Source organism: Ips typographus, linkage group LG16, assembly GCF_016097725.1.
Source record: "Ips typographus isolate SLU linkage group LG16, UJ_Ityp_2.0, whole genome shotgun sequence".
In the NCBI taxonomy this organism is placed as follows: Eukaryota; Metazoa; Arthropoda; class Insecta; order Coleoptera; family Curculionidae; genus Ips; species Ips typographus.
This window is the reverse complement of record NC_138437.1, coordinates 7,662,230-7,680,604: the sequence shown is the minus strand read 5'-3', so window position 1 is coordinate 7,680,604 and position 18,375 is coordinate 7,662,230. Positions and strand designations below refer to the sequence as shown.

Sequence of the window (18,375 nt, the reverse complement as noted above, 5' to 3'; positions counted from 1 at the left end):
ATTTTCTAACAGTGCCAATCGGAAATTTGCGGCCGCCATACTGAACGATTTCTGTCTCCCACTTTGGTTGCTACTGCTCCTTCCTGCTATATTTTTTTATTCATTGGACACATGACAAATGACAACATCATAGGTTATGTTTGCCTGATGACATGTCCTATATCCATATAACATCAACATCAGTCATTATTTCTAAAACTAAAAAACTTAACATTGAGTAAAATAAAAAGCCCCAAATTGTAACCCTCTAATGATGCAGTTTATGCTGCTCTTTAGCAGGCAGGGAAAGCTGCGTTTGCAAAAATGGTACGTAGCTCACCCGGATAAATTGAAGAAAAAGATAACCAGAGAGTTGATCACCACCATCCTAGCTAGGAAACCTAAAATGTGTAGTTTTCTGGAGTGGAGAGACTTGAAAATAGTCTACAAACGATACGCCAGTTTGTACTTTTGCTGTGCAATAGAACAGGACGACAATGAATTGCTTACATTAGAAGTTATCCATAGATATGTGGAGTTACTTGACAAGTATTTTGGAAGTGTGTGTGAGCTTGACATTATCTTCAACTTTGAGAAGGCTTACTTCATACTTGATGAGCTAATGTTAGGGGGAGAAATCCAAGAGACTAGTAAGAAGAATGTATTGAAAGCTATTGCAGCTCAGGATCTTTTACAAGAGGAGGAAACCCCACAAGGCTTCTTTGATGACCATGGTTTAGGTTAATTTTCTCAAATATTTAAGATAAGTTTGTTATTGTTAGGTGGTACAAGACTTCTGTGCATTTAGTGACACACTTATAGTATTTTCTTTAAATTAAATTCATTTGTTATAATTACTACTATTTTTGATTGTATATATAATTGTTTTGAAACAGGAAATGCATATATGAATAAACTACAACATTAATTGACTCAGATTTGTATTTGGCAAAAATTTTTGTAGTAAAAAATATTACAAAACACAGTTGTTAATTTGCTTAAATTAATCTTTTGTGACAAATTAACAATTATTTGTTCAAAATAATCATAATCTTCCCCATTGTATGACAACTCCAATATACATATGTGTTCTTTGTGTAGGTATATAAAATATATTAAATGGGGAAGAAAAGCGCGTTAACGGACTGTAATGTAACATGGCCCCATAAATTATTACAAATATTAAAAGTAAATATTCCTAATTGTGCATGGCAAATAAACACAGAATCATTCAGTAAAAAGCATTATTGATGGAATTGTCCACTTGATGAGTGCAATATTTTCATTTGTAGAAAAACTAGACTCAATTTTACAGAATTTCTCTACATTGCTACTAAACACTATCCATAAAAACTGAGTATTTTTTTAATATGGCACCCTCAAGCATACAAATTAAGCGATAATAGACCCTATTTATTTTGATTACAATTGGAATTGTATAATTTCAAATAGGTACGTATCTAAAGCAGCAGATTCGGAAAGATCACAGATTTACTTTAAGAGATATAGGTAACATGTTTAGGACTTTCTACATTTACTACCGTTTTATATTTTACTACATTGTACCTAATACAAACACACAAATGAGCATTTGCACCAAAAAACTTTCCAAACGGGACAACGTGATATACCTACTTTTTAGGCCTAAATTACTTACTGTTAATTTTCTTTGATTATTTCGATGGCTTATAAGTAAATCTGAATGATGACTAGTGAGGAGTTTTTGGTTTGTGCAACAATTTTACTAAGGTTATTGATTTATTATTTATTGAGGATTGTTGTGCATGAAATTCTATTTAGTAACCGACTTATGGAACAAAACACGCAAAAATGAGTACTAAAACTTCTAACACCTTAGTACACAATAAACCTTTTTATTCCTAGAGCTATAAAGCACAATCGACTTACTTTACTAGTTACACAGCGGTTCTTAAACTGATGTTTTAGCATAGTAGAAGACAAAAAGTTTTGGCACTATAATCTTTATTATGTCGCGCCATAATTGAAAATTCTGTTTATAAAATTACTACCTCGTTTGTAGAGGCAATTTCAAACTGGTTTCCAATGGTTGAATGCTCACGTGACATTGACATTTTAAGGGTAATGGCCAATAGCTGGACATATTCCTCTGATTATTAGTTGGAGATTCGCTCTGCGAACAGACCTGGGATCATCATATTTTTAACTAGTTTAAAAATCGCTGCGCTATACATAGGGTGTCATTAAAACTTGGTCAACTTTTAAAATTTAGTTAATGTACACTGTATAAACCCATGTAAACATTAACGACACCCCATATTCTTTGTGACTGACCAGGATCGTTGTATACGCGCTCATAATTTTTTGTAAAGAAAATGTAAAATATCCTAATAAAGCATTAAAGTACTACTTTTAATCATAATCAAATTAGTAGAATCACTAAGTTTCAATCTAAAGAACACATTTTTTTGAGATTTTATGCAGCCTTTAGGACATAAGGTTCTTAAAAAACGTTTTAATTGGCTCATATAAGTGATGCTTAAAAGTAATAATTTCCGGAATGTTTCTGACAATATCGAAAAAAGAAAAATCAACTTCGAGGATGATAATTATTACCACAAAGACAAGCACTGTAACAGCCACGAAAACTGGCAGAAAGGCACCTATTGTGTTGAACTTTCTACCCTTTTGAGGTCTGTTTTGAACTATTTTAGGTGAACTATTTGGAACTAGCTGAGAATGCGGTAATGGCGTTTGGCTTCGACTAGAACGATGCGATGGATTCGTCGTATCGTAACGATAACTATTATCTATTAATTGAGATTCTGAAGAAGAGTGCTCAAACGAGTCACGAAAGTAGTAATCACTAAATCTATCAATAGAGTCATCCTTATACTTAAGGACGCAATAATCTGTAAATAAATCTTCAAAGTTACAATCATCAGCTACTTTCTGCAAATTCTGTACCTGTGGTGCGCAATCTCTTGGCGCTGATTGATTCTTGATCTTCGCACACTGTTTCTAAGGCAGCTAAATCAGTATAACCTTGGACGGGATTACCATCAAGCCCCGACAATAAACCAACACTACTACTTGTCTCCATTCTAGAACCTCCTACATCTGAATGGCTTGAACGGGGCAAAGTACTATAACCTAAAACATACCTCCACACTAAAACCAAAAACGAACCACCTGTTTATTTAAATGTGCAACCTAAATGAGGCTGAAGAGGTGTCGATGGGGTAGCAGGTACACTTGAGGCTTTCCTTCTAACATTAGAATTTCCTTGCGTAACTGAATCCCTACGCGAAGGAGAACCGTTATCTTCCAGAAGCTCCCTCTCAGTTCTCCCGGTGTACTTAAATTTTGTTCCCCAGGAAAAGAAACCACCTCCAGATACAACGGGTGGAGCATCCGAACTAGTCGGTAAACTACATTCACGAGACGATATTGTTTAAACAGGTGCGACCACAAGCTTAGCGGTGCAAAGATAATTTTTAATGTAATAAAATAGCTAGTTTGCAAGTACATACAATCTGACAATTATTTTATACTTCCTTTTAACTATAATCTTGAATACGTAACTGTATTTTCAAGTACAACTGGTGAGGATAATAGACAAAAAATGACTTAAACATGGTGTATCAAAAACATAATTGTCAGGTTGTACAATGAGCTGTTTCAAATATGCAACCAACACATAACACAGAGCTAGGATTATTGAGAAAAACCACTCAATATAATAATAATAGCTTCATACATTTTTTTTTATATTCTAGTAACTAAATGTACAGCATGGGGTTTTGACTACCCTATTAAAATGGTAAAAGAGTGAAAAGCATGACATTGACCAGACAAATCAAAGAAATGATCTACAAAATATCTAACTCTAAAGCTACATACGTAAAAAAGAGCATTTGTTCCATGGCACATCTCCATATGTGTCTGCAGGCAGCCCCAGTAGGACATTTAAATCCTACTGTATGTTTCTTCTAAAACAAACATGATTGCAAGTTATAGCATAACATGCAAGCTTTCATTATACAGACATTCAATTAGGCTATTTTATGTTGTCTATGATGGAAACATTGACAATTTGGGAATTTATACTCACTTCATTGTAATTTAAATGAATAATGAACATTTTTCCTTCATAATTGATTTTGTGTATGTCATGCCATTTAAAATGGTGGGTTTTTCTACTTCTTTGAAAGGTGAGTATTCCACTGCAGTTTATACCTAGGTACAGCTGAGTCCCTTTGTGATCCTGTAACAAACCCTAATTCTGGGCTGAAATACTTGTTCTTATTTTAGTTAACTCACTTTTACTGGATGAGGATCAATCCCATAAGTGTCTAGTTGGCAGGCTATTTTTAAGAAACTATTTTCAATCTGGGACTGATCTTGGCATTTCAGCTGTTTCTGGTGTATGTCCATGGCCTTTTCTTCAATTGCTTGCGTCTGCTTAAGCAATACTTTACTGTCTCCTCCATAGTGACCCACATGAATTTCTGGATCATAATCACCTAGATCACCTGCAGGTTAATTTAAAATTATAGTATTCCACATAATAAAAAATAAGTTAATATGATTAATACAACACAAATACTAATAGAACTACAAAGCTACTCTGGGTTTAGTTACAAACCTTGTAAGATTAAAGCCATTAACATAGCGGCCTCATTGGAACCACAATACAGCCGACCATGCAACAAATCTCTTTTAAGTTGAAGAAATATTTGGTACCTGGTGATTTCCTCTTTAAGACGGAAAGGATCTGGAGGATAGAATTTCACACGAAAACTAAACAGCACTGGGTCCAAGTCTTTCACTTGTTTTAATATTGATTTTCCTAAATCCAGCCAGTGCTGAATAAAGTTAGAACAAACAGTGTTACAGAGAGTGAGACAGGAATTTAATATGAATAATACAAAAGTGCAGGACTTATTTTACAATGGAAACTTGTATGTAAGTTACTAATATGAAGGTCTGCAGACCAGCAGTTTGGGTATTTAATAAACCAAAATTTGTATACCCTTAGGTGCAACCCATTGCCTATAATTAAAAGTTTTACAATTTATTTTATTTTTCTTTTAGAAAGTTGCAGGTTTGCATTCCTTGCATACTAGTCACCATTATTACTTTACTAATAAAAGAAAGGGATGTAATTGGGCTAAATTTTTTTTATAATACAGGAAATACAACATAAATGCGGTTGGTGGTAAGATACACAAATAACATTCATTTCTACAAATGATTATACACATGTAACAGTTATTAGCCTTGTTTATCTTAATCTTAGATATATTGGAACATTGTAAGTAAAATTTCAGAGCACAGGAACTAAACCAAACAAGATGGACCTCATATGAATTCCTCTGTGCTTCAAAATTCTACTTGCTGAATACATTTAGTTTGTACACCTCACACAAAACTCAAAACATATGCAGGCTTATTAGTGATTCCTAAATGTAATTAGTACTCTATCTTTTGATTAGTAATGGGTTGTTTATAGTAAAAGATCACTTACTCTCTGCCCATTGTTGTCCACATAACGAAGTCCAAAATAGTCTTGCTCCACTATGTTAAGCTGCTGACAAACATGTTCCAGTAGTTGACTCCCTTTGTCATGAGGCTAAAATACCAACAAATTACCAAAATTATATTAAAACTACAAAAGATGTTACCCTGTATTCACATTCCAGTATTTCAGTATCTTCTAAAAGTCGCACAGTGCATTTGTAAACCACATTGCTGTCATGTTTAGAACCAAATTTTAACATTGTTTACAAAATACAGAAAAAGTACACAACACAACAATACTGTTTAGCTTAACAACAAACATTACAAAATGTTAGTAATAAATAAAATTTAATTTTAAAATATACACAACCTTTATGGCTATGACATACATTTTGCGATATTGACAAATGACAGCTGACAATTACAGAATTACAGATTTGTGCAGTGTTGCCAAATGTCCGGGGTATTATTAGTTTCTCCCTGGCCATCTGTTGGTCAATACTGCTACTAGTCCTAAAAAATCTACAGGGTGTTTCAATATCAGTCCTTTCAAATTATGAAGCAAATGTGTGTTAATATAAAATTAAAAACAACTTAGAACTTAGAAGTCAGTTTATGAGACATTTAAACAATAATTACTCTGTTCTATTCCTCTCTCTTCTAAAAGTTTTTTGAATTTATTAATAAAAAGACTAAATAGGAAGTCTACAGGAAGACTTAAACTAGATAAAATAAATATTAAAAAAGCCAGAACATTTCCATTTCCCCCTTTACAAAGAACAACACCTGATGAAAACCAGATGTTCATCAGGAACAAGAGAATACCGTGTAACGACGCGTATATGCCGTTCTTTTAAAGACAAAATTGTGTTTGTCCATTTTTGTAACAACTAACATTTTTCCACTTATCCGTAAATTTATTCAAGAAAATAAACAATTGTTTTGTTGCAAAATGCTATAAGGACGTTTAACTCCGGAACTTCAGGTACCTTTTAAATGTCAGCTCGCACCTCTAATGTCTTCCTCAATGTCTTGTTTATTTACACGACTTATCCGTGTAGGTTTTAGCTACTTTTTTCAAGACATGTTATGGTATGATTTTTTTTCTTGCTAATTATTTACAGTCACTGACGGTGATGATTTACATCCACTTCCAGGTAGAAAACCTTAAGATACACCCTGTAGGTAGATAATATAAATAAGCGGAACTAGTGGTGTGTCTTCGAAAACTACTATTACAAGGAACTAGGGTTAGTAAAAAACGTGATAGTAGCACCCTTATTAAAGAAGCATAAATGCTAATTCATTTATAAATACAATATCATTGTTTTACCGATTTTATGTCTTGTTGCGTATCACAGTTTGCCACTCTAGTTTATCTGTGACTTTTATAATATAGGATTTACAATAATCTGTTCAAAAAATTAGGTCAATAAATTTAGTTGTTAATGGATTAATATTCTCTGATGATGGTAATAAATAGATTACCAGTTTCCATCGGAAGCTTACGTTTTTCATTTCTTGTGGTTTGGCATATTTTAGGATGAAAAATCGAATATGTACTTATTTCAATGATGTTATTAACATTAGTATTCTGAAGTGGCCACCCAGATATTAGGTTTTAAATCCCATTGATTAGTGACTGTGTGTCTTAGAGCGGTTATTCAAGCTTGAATAAAAGAACATTGTTTTCTCATTATTATATCCAATTACATATACAGTGGGTCCTATATACGTAAGAATTAAAACCAACCAAGATCCATTATTCCAAAATAGTGTAACATAAAATCAATTATGTTACACTATTTTGTTAGTAAGTTATTCATGTGCATGTAGAAAAACTCATCACAAAAATCCATACAAAATTTATTATCACCAAAGATTATTCATCATCAGTACAATCACTATCTTCAGGAATAATATCTTCAAGCAAACTGTAAAAGTCTTCAAAAGGACAAAAATGATCACATCCGGGTATCGTAATCTCAATAGGGTCGTAACCTTCGTAGTTTTGGTAATACACCTGAAAAAACAAAAAATTCAATTTTAATTCAGCTATCATTGTAGAAGAACCAACTTTAAATCCCCAAACTTCATCTATCACATGAACTTCAAAAAGAATGTGTGATCCATATGGTGGAACATCATCTACGTAGTATCCTCCTAAAACTAAAAGTATGGAAGCCACGTTCATTTCGTGGGCTGAATAAAGAAATGCTTTTCGAGTTGTTGGGCTTAGAGTTTCGTTTATTTTGGCTTGGGTATCTTCCAGAATTTTTCTTATAAAGAAACCTTGAATTATTGTTTTCAAAATTAATTGTTGTTTTTGCTTTGTTTAATTGCATACCGCCAACTATGCGTCTAATTTCAGTGGTGTTAGTGAAGTAATAGTAGAAATCCACTGCAGCTGCATGAATCGGTTGAGGGTAAATGGCTTCAGCCCATTCTTCCAAAGGATAACCCACTTCTTGCTGCAAAATTTTTGGTATGACAGACTTACTGATTATTAAAAAAAAAATACTTGAGTAAGGAAGCCAAAGTAGTAACTGAAAGGGCTGGTTAAAGTAATGCTTGATGATCCAGTCTTCTCTCTTAAAATATCCAGGAGTTCTGCATACCTCTCTCCATACTCAACTATTTCTGTGGTGTTTAATATTTCATTGAGCAAAGCTCTATAGCGGGTTCTGCACGCAGTCCATGGTTGCATTTCCTTAAATAATATGCAGTTGTTTACCCAATATATGTAAAATGCAGATCATCCTCTAACCTTGTCTAAACTAGTTTGCTTATAGTTGTATGGGATTGGTTGCCAAGGCAATGTACCTGACCAGGTTTGGGTGGATTGTGGTGGATAGAGTCCAGCCAAAACCAGCTCCAGGGACATTTTTGTTCTATTTACATTGGTTGTCGTTGCGTCTAGGAAGTTGATATTCCAATTGTCGGTAAAGAAGTTATTGTATCTTTGACGTAACCTTTGCCCTAGTCTGTATTCCGTTCTTTTGCCTGCCTACATACAATTTATAAATTTTCTTTAGAACTGAATATAACAAATACTTACATCAGTGAGTTGCCCATATCCTTCAGGGTAATAACTTTCATCGTAGTAAGTGCTATTTGGGATAATACTGCTTTCATCAGGGTTGCGATCCCCATGTCGAAATAGCTGAAAACACCCTCACCAAAGATTTTTAAACTGGTTTCGTGTAGATACTTACAACATGAAGCAATCTTAAGGTGGTAGGGCATTCGGTCACTACACAACTGAACCAGAAGGTGCACAGAACCAAAAAATGAAGGAACCCCTTCATTATGTTGAAGACCATTCAAGTAATGAATTGAGGAGGTTTTATATTAGCAACATCCTATCAGTCTTTCACGTGATTTATGCCATAAATTATGAGTTTTGTGGCTGTTGAATGGAATTCCTGTTTATTTTATTAAAATGGATTTTAATTTTATTGCAATTAAATCTGTACATTGTTATTAAATAACGTTTCGACGCTTTAAATCAGGATTTATCGGCTCATTTTGGTATTGTTTTTTTTTTAATTAAACGATGTGCTCCATTCACTGTGGCGTGATTTGCTAATAATTGTCATATAGAATTATTTTTTATTATATCATTATTGGTAAAAAACACTATAAATGGAAAATTAAAATTTTAGATTAGATAAAACTGCAACTAAAACGAAATCTAGGTGTAATTTGCTTTATAAATTCGTTTTATTTTTTTAATGTAGTAGATATATTCATGGAAATACCAGCAGCTATTTTGGTACTGTTAAGCCAAAACCCAATTACAAATAAGCATGTTCAACAACTATTTGTACAGGGTGTCCAGATGAAGTTTCATATTTTCAAAATTGCCTACACAGGTTTTTTAATCATATCACATAGTTTCAGCAAATCAAAACACAACATATGAATTAAACCTTGTTGCCTTTATTAAAACCGCCATCAATATTTTGATAAAAACTTATTAACACTCATCAACAGGTAAAATATTCTCAACCAAGCTGTAGAACTCATCATAAGGGCAAAACTCGTCACATCCTGGTATGGTAACAGGTATTGGATCGTAGTACAGATAATTTTGATAAAAAAGCTGCAAGTCCACAGTTATTTAAAATTCTATTTAGTGTTAATTCTTACCTTGAATCCCCAAACAGAATCAATTTCATGTAGCTCAACCAGTACATGACCTCCATAGGGTGGGACGTCAGTGATTTTGTAGGCGTCCAAACTGAGAAGAAAGGAGGCTACGTTCATCTCATGGGCAGAGTATATGAAGACTTTTCTGCTTGATGGACTAATGGTGTTATTGATTTTTGCTGCTGAGTCTGTAAGAATTTTTTTTAGAAGACTTCCAGCAACTATTCGTCTTAGTTTTGTAGTGTTTGTTATGTAGTAGTAGTAATCGATTGCAGCTGAATGTATGGGTTCTGGATAGATGGAAGAAACCCAACTGTCTAGAGGGTACCCAAGTTCCTCCTTAAAAATCCACATATATGGTTAAAATGTAAAAAGCAATTAGTTTGCGTTAAAACCTGTGTAACAAATCCGAAATAATAGTTAAATGGACTAGCTAAGTTTATACTACTAGAACCCGTTTTGTTTGAAAGTATTTCCAGCAACTCTGAATACCTCTCACCATATGCAACAATCTCATCCGACTCGAGTACTTCATTTAAGAACGTTGAGAAGTTACTGCATGCTTGCCATGGTAAAGTTTCCTGTCAAGTTAGCCATAATGATAATTAAAAAAAACAAAAATGTGGATATCCATACTTTGTCCTTAGATGTACGGACATAATTATACGGAATTGGAATCCAAGGATATTCAGACCAAAGTCGTTCCCATTGAGCTGGAGGATAGAGACTGGCCAATTCCAATTCTATAGACATTTTAGTTCGGTTTACATCAGTGGTTCTGGCGTCTACATAATTGATGTACCAAGTTTCACCCAAGAAGTCGTTGTACCTCTGGCGTAAACGCACCCCAATCCTGTACTCTGTCCTTTTCCCTTTCTGTAAATTTTAACTTTCACTTTTTATAACGTAATTTAAAATTTACTCACATCAGTAAGTTGACCGTAACCTTCAGGATAGTAACTTTCATCATAGTAGGTACTGTTAGGGATTAAACTGCTTTCGTCAGGGTTGCGATCCCCATGTCTAAACAACTAAACCACACTTTAAGGGTTAGTTTTTCCATTTATCAACTAACTTACCACATGAATAAGCTTGAGGGTGGTGGTGTTTGCCGTATGAGGTATAACGGAGCAAGATAGACTAACCCACAGGGTGGGAAAAACTACCAGGAAAGCGAAGCTTCTCATGGTTTTTGAGGGATCACACTGACTCAACATTCTGCAGGAGTATTTCATTTTATAGGCACTCGTATCTGTTTTGCATGTGAGTGTCATAAAAAAGGACGAATTTTCGAATGTTGTTTTTGTACTTAATTAGTTTATTGTCAATTCACGAGACACACGAGAGTGATTTGCGTCTTTCGAGGTGAAGAAAGTTGTTTTTGTAATTTAGTTTGTGGTTTATTGCAGCGAACTAAGCACTGAAAAGGTTGTAAGTAATATTTTGTTCAATTTGATTTTGTTTATTTTGTTTAATCAGATTTTCAGTTTACTAAAATTATTTACATGACTTCTTAATTAATTACTTGTTATTACTAGTCGTAGATGTACTTAAATTCAGATTCCATATAATTTGCAAAAATTGTGATAAACCTTAGTAAAGCCTGGTTAAAAAGCCACTAGCCAGGTTACCACTAACCACAAAATGGTAAGGAAAATAGTGTTATTAAAAGTAAGGCTATAATAACTTTGAACATCCTGTATAAGCCGCTGGGTGTTTTTTTTATAATTTTTTTGCCATCCTATTAGTTCTCCGAAATAGTAACATATTCTCAAAAATGGACATTTTGTATTAAGATGAAAATTCAACCGGAAAATCCATCTACATCAGCAGGAACTTATAAATTAAATTAAAACAAAAATATGTTTTAAAATCTTTGCATTTAGGGCAAAACCTATTGCTATTCCAAAAATGTTGTATGGCTCTCCAGAAAAGCTACCTTTTCGGTCCTATTCTTTTTGACGATGATATATTTTGACAGTTGATCAAAATATCGTGTTTTTCTACGTCAAATTTACTTTGTCTACTCCATGGAGTGTGTGGTAAACGAACAGGGCCGATATGTAACTATTTCGGTGAACGAGTAATATGGGTACATTACATAGAATAGAGTTGTCATTGAACATGCATTTCCTTGGTTAAAGTAAATAATAAAAGCTACTAAATCTCAAAACTGCTAATAAACCAAATGAAAAAGTGTTAAATAATACTGTCTTTTATGGTTGTTTAGTCATATTATACTGCCAACAAGCCATAAACTAAAGCCTAAAAAAATCGTCACGTTTTCGGCACAAAATTCATTTACGACATTGTTTTATTGAGTGAAAAGCGTTCAAGAGATTTGCTTATCAAATTGTAGTTATTCAAATTAATGACAATTTAGGGTACGTGGATTTTTGCAAAACGTGATGGTTTTGAAGACGTAGTTAGTAAGAAGAAATGAGTAAATCAAAAAGCTTTTAAAAGGCGAGATAAGAACATTAAAACATTCTCAGTGCACATAAATGTTAAAGTAGCTTTTATCTAACCGTTTTCAAGTGGGGTTTAGTAATGTGGGAACTCTTGAAACATGTGTATTAGTGGCGCCAACTTAAAATCCAACCTGACCTTAAAATAGACTGGTCATTTTGAGAAATCTTCTTGAATTCAACTTGTGTAACATTATCTACTCATGAGATCACAAATCATCAAAATTTGATGAGTGTAAAGTCAAATGTCTTTGAGATTTATTAGATGTGGTCTTTATTGTTCCAAAGTAGAGACAGTATTGTATGACCAAAGGGCATATTTAACCCCTAGGAGGGTGACAGGTTAAGGGATGAAATTTAAAGGGCGTATCCATATATCAAGCATTTTGTCACTGGCGGGCGCCACTTCTTGATTTATTGGAAGCACCAACATGTGTTCCAATCTCAAATCGGTAGTACCTTTTTTTTCAGTTTTTTGTCCCTTTTAAATTTTTTTTACTATTTTTAATTAAGTTAGGGGACAATTGAAATCAATTGGCTGCATTAAAAGCACTAAAATAAAAATAGTTAAATCATGTTTATGATGGAAGCAAAACTAATTTTCGAATTACTTCCCGAACGATTTCGAAGCATAAATCGTACGGTAAGAAAAACCAGATTGCCTCAAAAATAAAATCTAATTATGATCTATTTATAACGGGAAGAATTGGCGTCTTATCAAATATCGATTTTGTATTATACGAAGAGGATGGTCCGATCCAGAAACTCCACCCTGCATCCAGATTCGGTGCAATCCCGTTTCGGGAGCCGGGATAAATCCCGCCTCCTGATCTTCTTATGGTTTGAAACAAAGTTCGAGTCAGTTTGGGAAGAGTCCGGGTCTCTGACAGTTTTGTGTTTGTGGTTTGTGACACTTTCGCTCTGTTTTAGTGTTTTAAAATGTCTTACAGTAATTCACCCTCTGAACTACATCAGGATGTTTTTCAGTACAGTTATCCACATGGTTACCATTATATTTCTGGTAAGAGACACAATTTTTTTGTGGCCAAACTTCAGATTAATAGTACTGTAAATTTAAATTAGCATTTTTGCAAAAAAGGCACAACTAACAATTTTGTAGCTGTCAAGTTTTTGCTTTTAGTATACAGTGTGCTCAGATTTTTTTTCGTTAGAATATACTTGTAAATTTGAGCCTTATTAAATAATAAACTACACTCAGACAAAAAAGTGATATTCTTTTGTTTTTATAACCATAATTTGTTATAAGTAATAAAGGATTCAGTGTTGTAAATCCAAAAATAAGAAGATTCTGAAACATTGCTAGTATAACTGTGTTAGCCATAGAGTAAAATTTAACAAAATCACTCTGTAACAGTTAATTGAAATCGCAGGATTTAGTTTAACTTTTTATATTATAGAATATTCTTAAAATATGAATGATAGAGCAATAGTAACCATATACAAATTTTTGAAGTTTTAAAAAGTACATAACATTTACCACAATTACTTTTTATATTGAGATAAAGCAAAAGGTTTCGTGCAACCTATCAAACTTTCAAAATCACCAAATAACGTAATTTTTGATTTCATCTTTTAAATAATTAAATTTATCTCACTTTATTTCAATTACTCATAAAATATGATTTATGTTAAATCAAAAAATAACTGAAATAATTATGAACAATTACAGAAGACCGTTAAGCAATGGTGTTGTTAAATGTAACGTTAAAGCCCGATTTAACTCGTTCGATGTTTATTGTTTCAAGAAAGACATCTGGGCATGTTGTGGCGCTATAAAATATAATATTTTTGTATATTATTCGAAAAACATTATAAAAAAACTAAAGGAAAGCGACATTTTGTAGTACGGAGATTATGTTTATTATGTTAAGATTTTATAATGACTTTATAGCATTTGCTTAACAAATGTCTCCTATAGGTATGCAAGTGGTTCACATGGTACTTTTTCAGCGGAAAAGGATTTAAATTTACAAAAAAAAACATGAAATTCCTGGCCGCTGATTTACTAAGTAAACAAGCTAATTTAAAAATAATTAAATGTCGAATTGACAGCTTGTTATAGTTAAGTTTTTCACGAATAAAAATAACCCAGGTTTACATCTAAACCCGGTCGAGTTCATAAAATCGGATAAACACACAACCTTCCTTTCGTGAAAGCCTTTGAGACAACGTCAATAAAATTTTATTGACCTCGTATAAAACGTCCTATCATCCTGTATATGTGTACAAATAAGATAATTTTAGATCGCCCACAAAGGGATGAAACACCTCAGTATTTTCCTCAGAAAGGATTGACTAGATCTGAATCTTATTTTTTCTTCTTTATCTATTTCAGATGGAAGTACTGTAGGCGGCGACGAGTCAAATTTCTGGTCAAACAGCCCGAGGTCAGAATCACCATCACCCAATAATCTCCACCCTCCAAACCAAATAGACAGTTCCTACCTATACTCGAACGGGGGCTGCTCCACCCCCAACCACTACTCACCCTACAGAACGAGTAAGTTGGAGACGTTTCGAGACCACAACCATCCTCAGACTGGCACCTATGTTGTTACAGCGATTACGGGTGAGACAGGTTTAGGGCCACCGTTTGTCAGAGTTGTGAAAAGACGTACCACGGCAAACAGGAAAGAACGACGGAGAACCCAAAGCATAAACAATGCGTACCATGACCTTAGGTCGTGTATCCCAAATATTCCAGTTGATACCAAACTTTCTAAGGTAAGTTTTAAATTTTACTGATAACTGTCCTAGTAGTACTGGATATATTTATTAGCCCAGTACTAGTCTTTTTAGTACCAGTACCAATTTTTTATTTGTTTATTGGGTCTTCTGTCTCACACAAAAAAGGTTTGTTGGAAAAATGGAATTTCGCACTATTTTCAACTAAGTTGAAAATAACATTAACCTAGTCGTCCCAACACAAGACTTAGGCTCGACTTAGGCTCGGTCTTGTTACCTAAAAACGCTGACGTTTCGGTAGAAAATCTACCACCATCTTCAGAGAATCTAAAAAAGAAAGCAGACGGCAGAACACAGAAAACAACAACTTAATGAATATTAAACCTGATAATGTTTTAATATTATCATCATCAATTTGGAACTCTGAGAAGGGTTTTGTCAATAAAAATTGACATAAATTTTGACTTTTGTCATTCCAATAGGAGAGGTTATCTATTGTTGTAGTGAAAGGTGGGTTTTATAATGAAAACAAAATTACAAGAAATTTCAGTTTCGTTTGATATGACCAAGTGTTATCTCCTCTTCTAGAATATTTAACCAAGTTTGGTCAATACTAATAGAGGATGTAGCAACACAGGAGTCATGAGTCATTTCTTTTATTTTACGTCTTTTTGAAAAAGTTTCTTTGTCTATGATACTACATTCATTCCATTTGACTTTATGATCATTATCAAACGCGTGTTGGCATATGTTAGATTTGTGAAAGTCTCCAGTTCTTAAATAATTTTGGTGTTCTTTAATACGTTTTTTTAAAGGTCTGGAGGTTTCACCAATATAAAATTGATTGCATTCGCAAGGAATCTTATATATCACGTTTCTTGTAGATTCATTTTCATTGTAAGGTTTTGTTTTAGTTAAGTGTGATCTTAATGTGTTTTGAGTTCTAAATATTGTTCTGATGTTATATTTTTTAGCTATTCGTATGATTTTGTCAGAAATACCTGCAATGTAAGGAATAAAAAGGTTAGTAAAAGGTAAAATTTGATTTTAATTTCCAGATTGTTTTGGATGTTCTAAATCCCTAAAACATGTATTAATAAATGTTTCAGGATAGTCATTTTCTTTTAGAACATTTTTAATGAATAATTTTTCTTTATTAAATTGTTCATTATTGCAAATAATTTTGGCTATAACAAATAAACTTTTTACAATACCTTTTTTTACCATTATTGGATGATATTAAATTGATTATTAATGTTATTTTCTTCGAAATGTTCTATAAAAATATTACTTAATATTGGAGACAATGGAGAACCCATTGCCATTCCAGAATTTTGTTGGTAATAATCATCTCCATATTGGAAGAATGTTGTTTTAACACAAATTGTTAAAAGTTCTAAAATAGTGTTTACGGTTAAGTTTTTAGGTAACAAGACCGAGCCTAAGTTAGTGTCTTGTGTTGGGACGACTAGGTTAATGTTATTTTCAACTTAGTTGAAAATAGTGCGAAATTCCATTTTCCCAACAAACCTTTTTTGTGTGAGACAGAAGACCCAATAAACAAAGAAAAAATGAGTAACTCGTCTCAACAAACATATAGAACATATCTCTACCAGTACCAAGTTTCAATATTGAATTCTAGTCACGTGATCAGAAAATTGAGTTTGTATGTTACAATTTTGATAATTTTTCTGAATGATAATGATGTTCTTATTTGATTTTTAAAAATACATTTCTGATACTGAAATCTCAGAAATTTGGCAAGCTTTTAAATTAGCCCCGTATTGGATCAAAGCCAATTTATGACTGTAACTCACTGAGTTGCCCATAATATCAGAAAATCATTGTCCCCAAAAAGTTATTAATATTCTAGATCAAAACATTACGCCTTGTGATGTCATACATCTCATATCTGACCAGAGCCTTAGAAACTGACGACACTCCTGGAACCTTCAAAGCAGAACTAGGAAGCCTTTCCCGGAAATCCTCAAGTCAGAACAACAGCAATTGCCAACAAAACATTAGCCACAACAACAATTGTTCCAACGGTTCACCGAAAAGCGATAGTTCGGTAAGTTTGTCCCAATTTACTGTTCCCAAAAAAGGTCTGAAATATTTATAAATCCTTGAAGAGGAATCAATCAACAGTTGTGTATTTAAAGTCACTTAACAAGGCAATAATCAGCCAACTTAATATTTCATTCGGTGTGTTGTGATGACATATTTATACAGATTCCCATTCAGTTGAGCTTTGAACTATTTCAAGTCAAAAATACCCTAAACTGTTATAATTTAATTTCAGGTGATTATGATCTATTAACACCCTCCCCTCAATTTATCTAAGTGGGATGGCATGTCCTAACATTCGCCAGAGGCAACCGCCATGACACGAGTCATTATCTTTTCTCGCATCGCATCCAACCCCAAAGCCCATAATTTTCCCTTCTAATTCAATTTGTTCCTTTATTTTGGCTTTCGTAATTTACCTAATGTCAACTTTATTTCCATCTGGAAGATCATAATTAAATAACACTTACCCAAGTGTTTAAACAAATCTTTGTTTTAACAGGAGGATACATCCAGCTCTAAAAAAGCGAAAGGGCGTACAGGGTGGCCTCAACACGTTTGGGCTCTAGAGCTAAAACAGGAGCAAGCCCTTTCAAAAGGTTATAGGGAGTAAACAAACCACCCTGTGCAGTATTAAAGGTTTGTGGATTACAATCCTCGCTCTTATTTATACTCTTTACCAAAAATGTACTCTATACTTATGATTTTACTTAAAATCGGATAGACATGTCAAAAATGTGTAAATTAATAGATTATCTTATGTAGTTTATAAGTTTTTAGGTGTCAATAGGATGTTAATGATCCTGGAAGTAAGCTTATTTGGACAGGACCGTAATTAGATTTTTATGTAAATTTTTCTTTGGTAAATGGTGGTATACCGTTTTGAATCCTGACTACGGTTCTGGTCTCTGATGTAAATATATTATCTGTTTCAGTTAAACTATTGCCAGATGGCCCCCATAATGTATACATTAACTTACCTGCATCTTAAGAGTTTTATATTTATTTTGTAGCGATAGTCGGATTTTATAATTAGACTTATTATGTGCGTTTTGTTTACGTTTATTGCGTTGTTTATCCCATAAGCAATAAATAGCAACCTAGCAATAAACAGGATAATATCACAATAAAATCCTTACGGCAAAACAAAAAAAAATCTGCGTTTTTTTCGTAGTATCATCAACCCGGGGGGCGTTCCCACTAAATTGCCGAAACAGTAAATATAGACAAAGTGAAAAAAATACTCGGTATAGGATTTCCAGCTGACATACGATTATTGACGCCCACTGTGCCCCAACGAACAAAGATACATTGATTTTCTGGCGTTGAAGAGGGATTTGATTTCACTCAAATGCCTGAAGAGTACACAACACGGTTACTGTCGTTATCTGCCCTTTTTTTGTCCAATTAGGAGCTGTCTTAACTAGTTTGTGAACTGGCTATTTTAAGTGTCACTTGTACAGTTAAAACTCTCAAATTAACAGAAAAACTAATTATATTA

General features: G+C 33.4%; 5 protein-coding genes across 8 annotated transcripts; 2 read left to right on the top strand and 3 right to left on the bottom strand.

The window, feature by feature from the left end:
* The first annotated feature begins 147 nt into the window (after positions 1-147).
* Positions 148-911, top strand: AP-1sigma (AP-1 complex subunit sigma-2). Its single transcript, XM_081994730.1, has one exon. It carries the CDS (start codon positions 251-253, stop codon positions 722-724), a length of 474 nt encoding a protein of 157 aa, XP_081850856.1. The 5' UTR covers positions 148-250; the 3' UTR covers positions 725-911.
* Positions 904-5,883, bottom strand: Frmd5 (FERM domain containing). Of its 3 annotated transcripts, none has more exons than XM_081994727.1 (9): positions 5,646-5,883; positions 5,489-5,593; positions 4,607-4,826; positions 4,282-4,493; positions 4,073-4,237; positions 3,862-3,950; positions 3,172-3,389; positions 2,926-3,111; positions 904-2,882 (listed from the first exon to the last, which is right to left on the bottom strand). In XM_081994727.1, exons 1-9 carry the CDS (start codon positions 5,739-5,741, stop codon positions 2,446-2,448), a joined length of 1,728 nt encoding a protein of 575 aa, XP_081850853.1. In that variant the 5' UTR covers positions 5,742-5,883; the 3' UTR covers positions 904-2,445. The 3 variants fall into 3 exon arrangements, with proteins under 3 accessions (XP_081850853.1, XP_081850854.1, XP_081850855.1); XM_081994728.1 differs by having other exon boundaries at positions 904-2,870; XM_081994729.1 differs by having other exon boundaries at positions 3,172-3,377.
* A 1,448-nt stretch (positions 5,884-7,331) lies between these two features.
* LOC145739006 (venom acid phosphatase Acph-1-like) lies at positions 7,332-8,854 on the bottom strand. The gene is made up of 7 exons (XM_081994274.1): positions 8,697-8,854; positions 8,540-8,644; positions 8,249-8,488; positions 8,003-8,191; positions 7,829-7,952; positions 7,559-7,773; positions 7,332-7,504 (listed from the first exon to the last, which is right to left on the bottom strand). Exons 1-7 carry the CDS (start codon positions 8,802-8,804, stop codon positions 7,364-7,366), a joined length of 1,122 nt encoding a protein of 373 aa, XP_081850400.1. The 5' UTR covers positions 8,805-8,854; the 3' UTR covers positions 7,332-7,363.
* A 549-nt stretch (positions 8,855-9,403) lies between these two features.
* Positions 9,404-10,872, bottom strand: LOC145739005 (venom acid phosphatase Acph-1-like). Its single transcript, XM_081994273.1, has 6 exons — positions 10,713-10,872; positions 10,560-10,664; positions 10,270-10,509; positions 10,029-10,214; positions 9,634-9,972; positions 9,404-9,586 (listed from the first exon to the last, which is right to left on the bottom strand). Exons 1-6 carry the CDS (start codon positions 10,866-10,868, stop codon positions 9,461-9,463), a joined length of 1,152 nt encoding a protein of 383 aa, XP_081850399.1. The 5' UTR covers positions 10,869-10,872; the 3' UTR covers positions 9,404-9,460.
* Positions 10,873-12,090: 1,218 nt separating this feature from the next.
* On the top strand, positions 12,091-18,342 carry LOC145739007 (heart- and neural crest derivatives-expressed protein 2-like). 2 transcript variants are annotated; one of them, XM_081994277.1, is made up of 5 exons: positions 12,091-13,122; positions 14,458-14,622; positions 14,683-14,846; positions 16,681-16,878; positions 17,377-18,342. In XM_081994277.1, the coding sequence occupies exons 1-5, from the start codon at positions 13,041-13,043 to the stop codon at positions 17,485-17,487; spliced, it is 720 nt and encodes a 239-aa protein (XP_081850403.1). In that variant the 5' UTR covers positions 12,091-13,040; the 3' UTR covers positions 17,488-18,342. The 2 variants fall into 2 exon arrangements, with proteins under 2 accessions (XP_081850403.1, XP_081850401.1); XM_081994275.1 differs by having other exon boundaries at positions 12,092-13,122; positions 14,458-14,846; positions 17,377-18,340.
* The last annotated feature ends 33 nt before the right edge of the window (positions 18,343-18,375 follow it).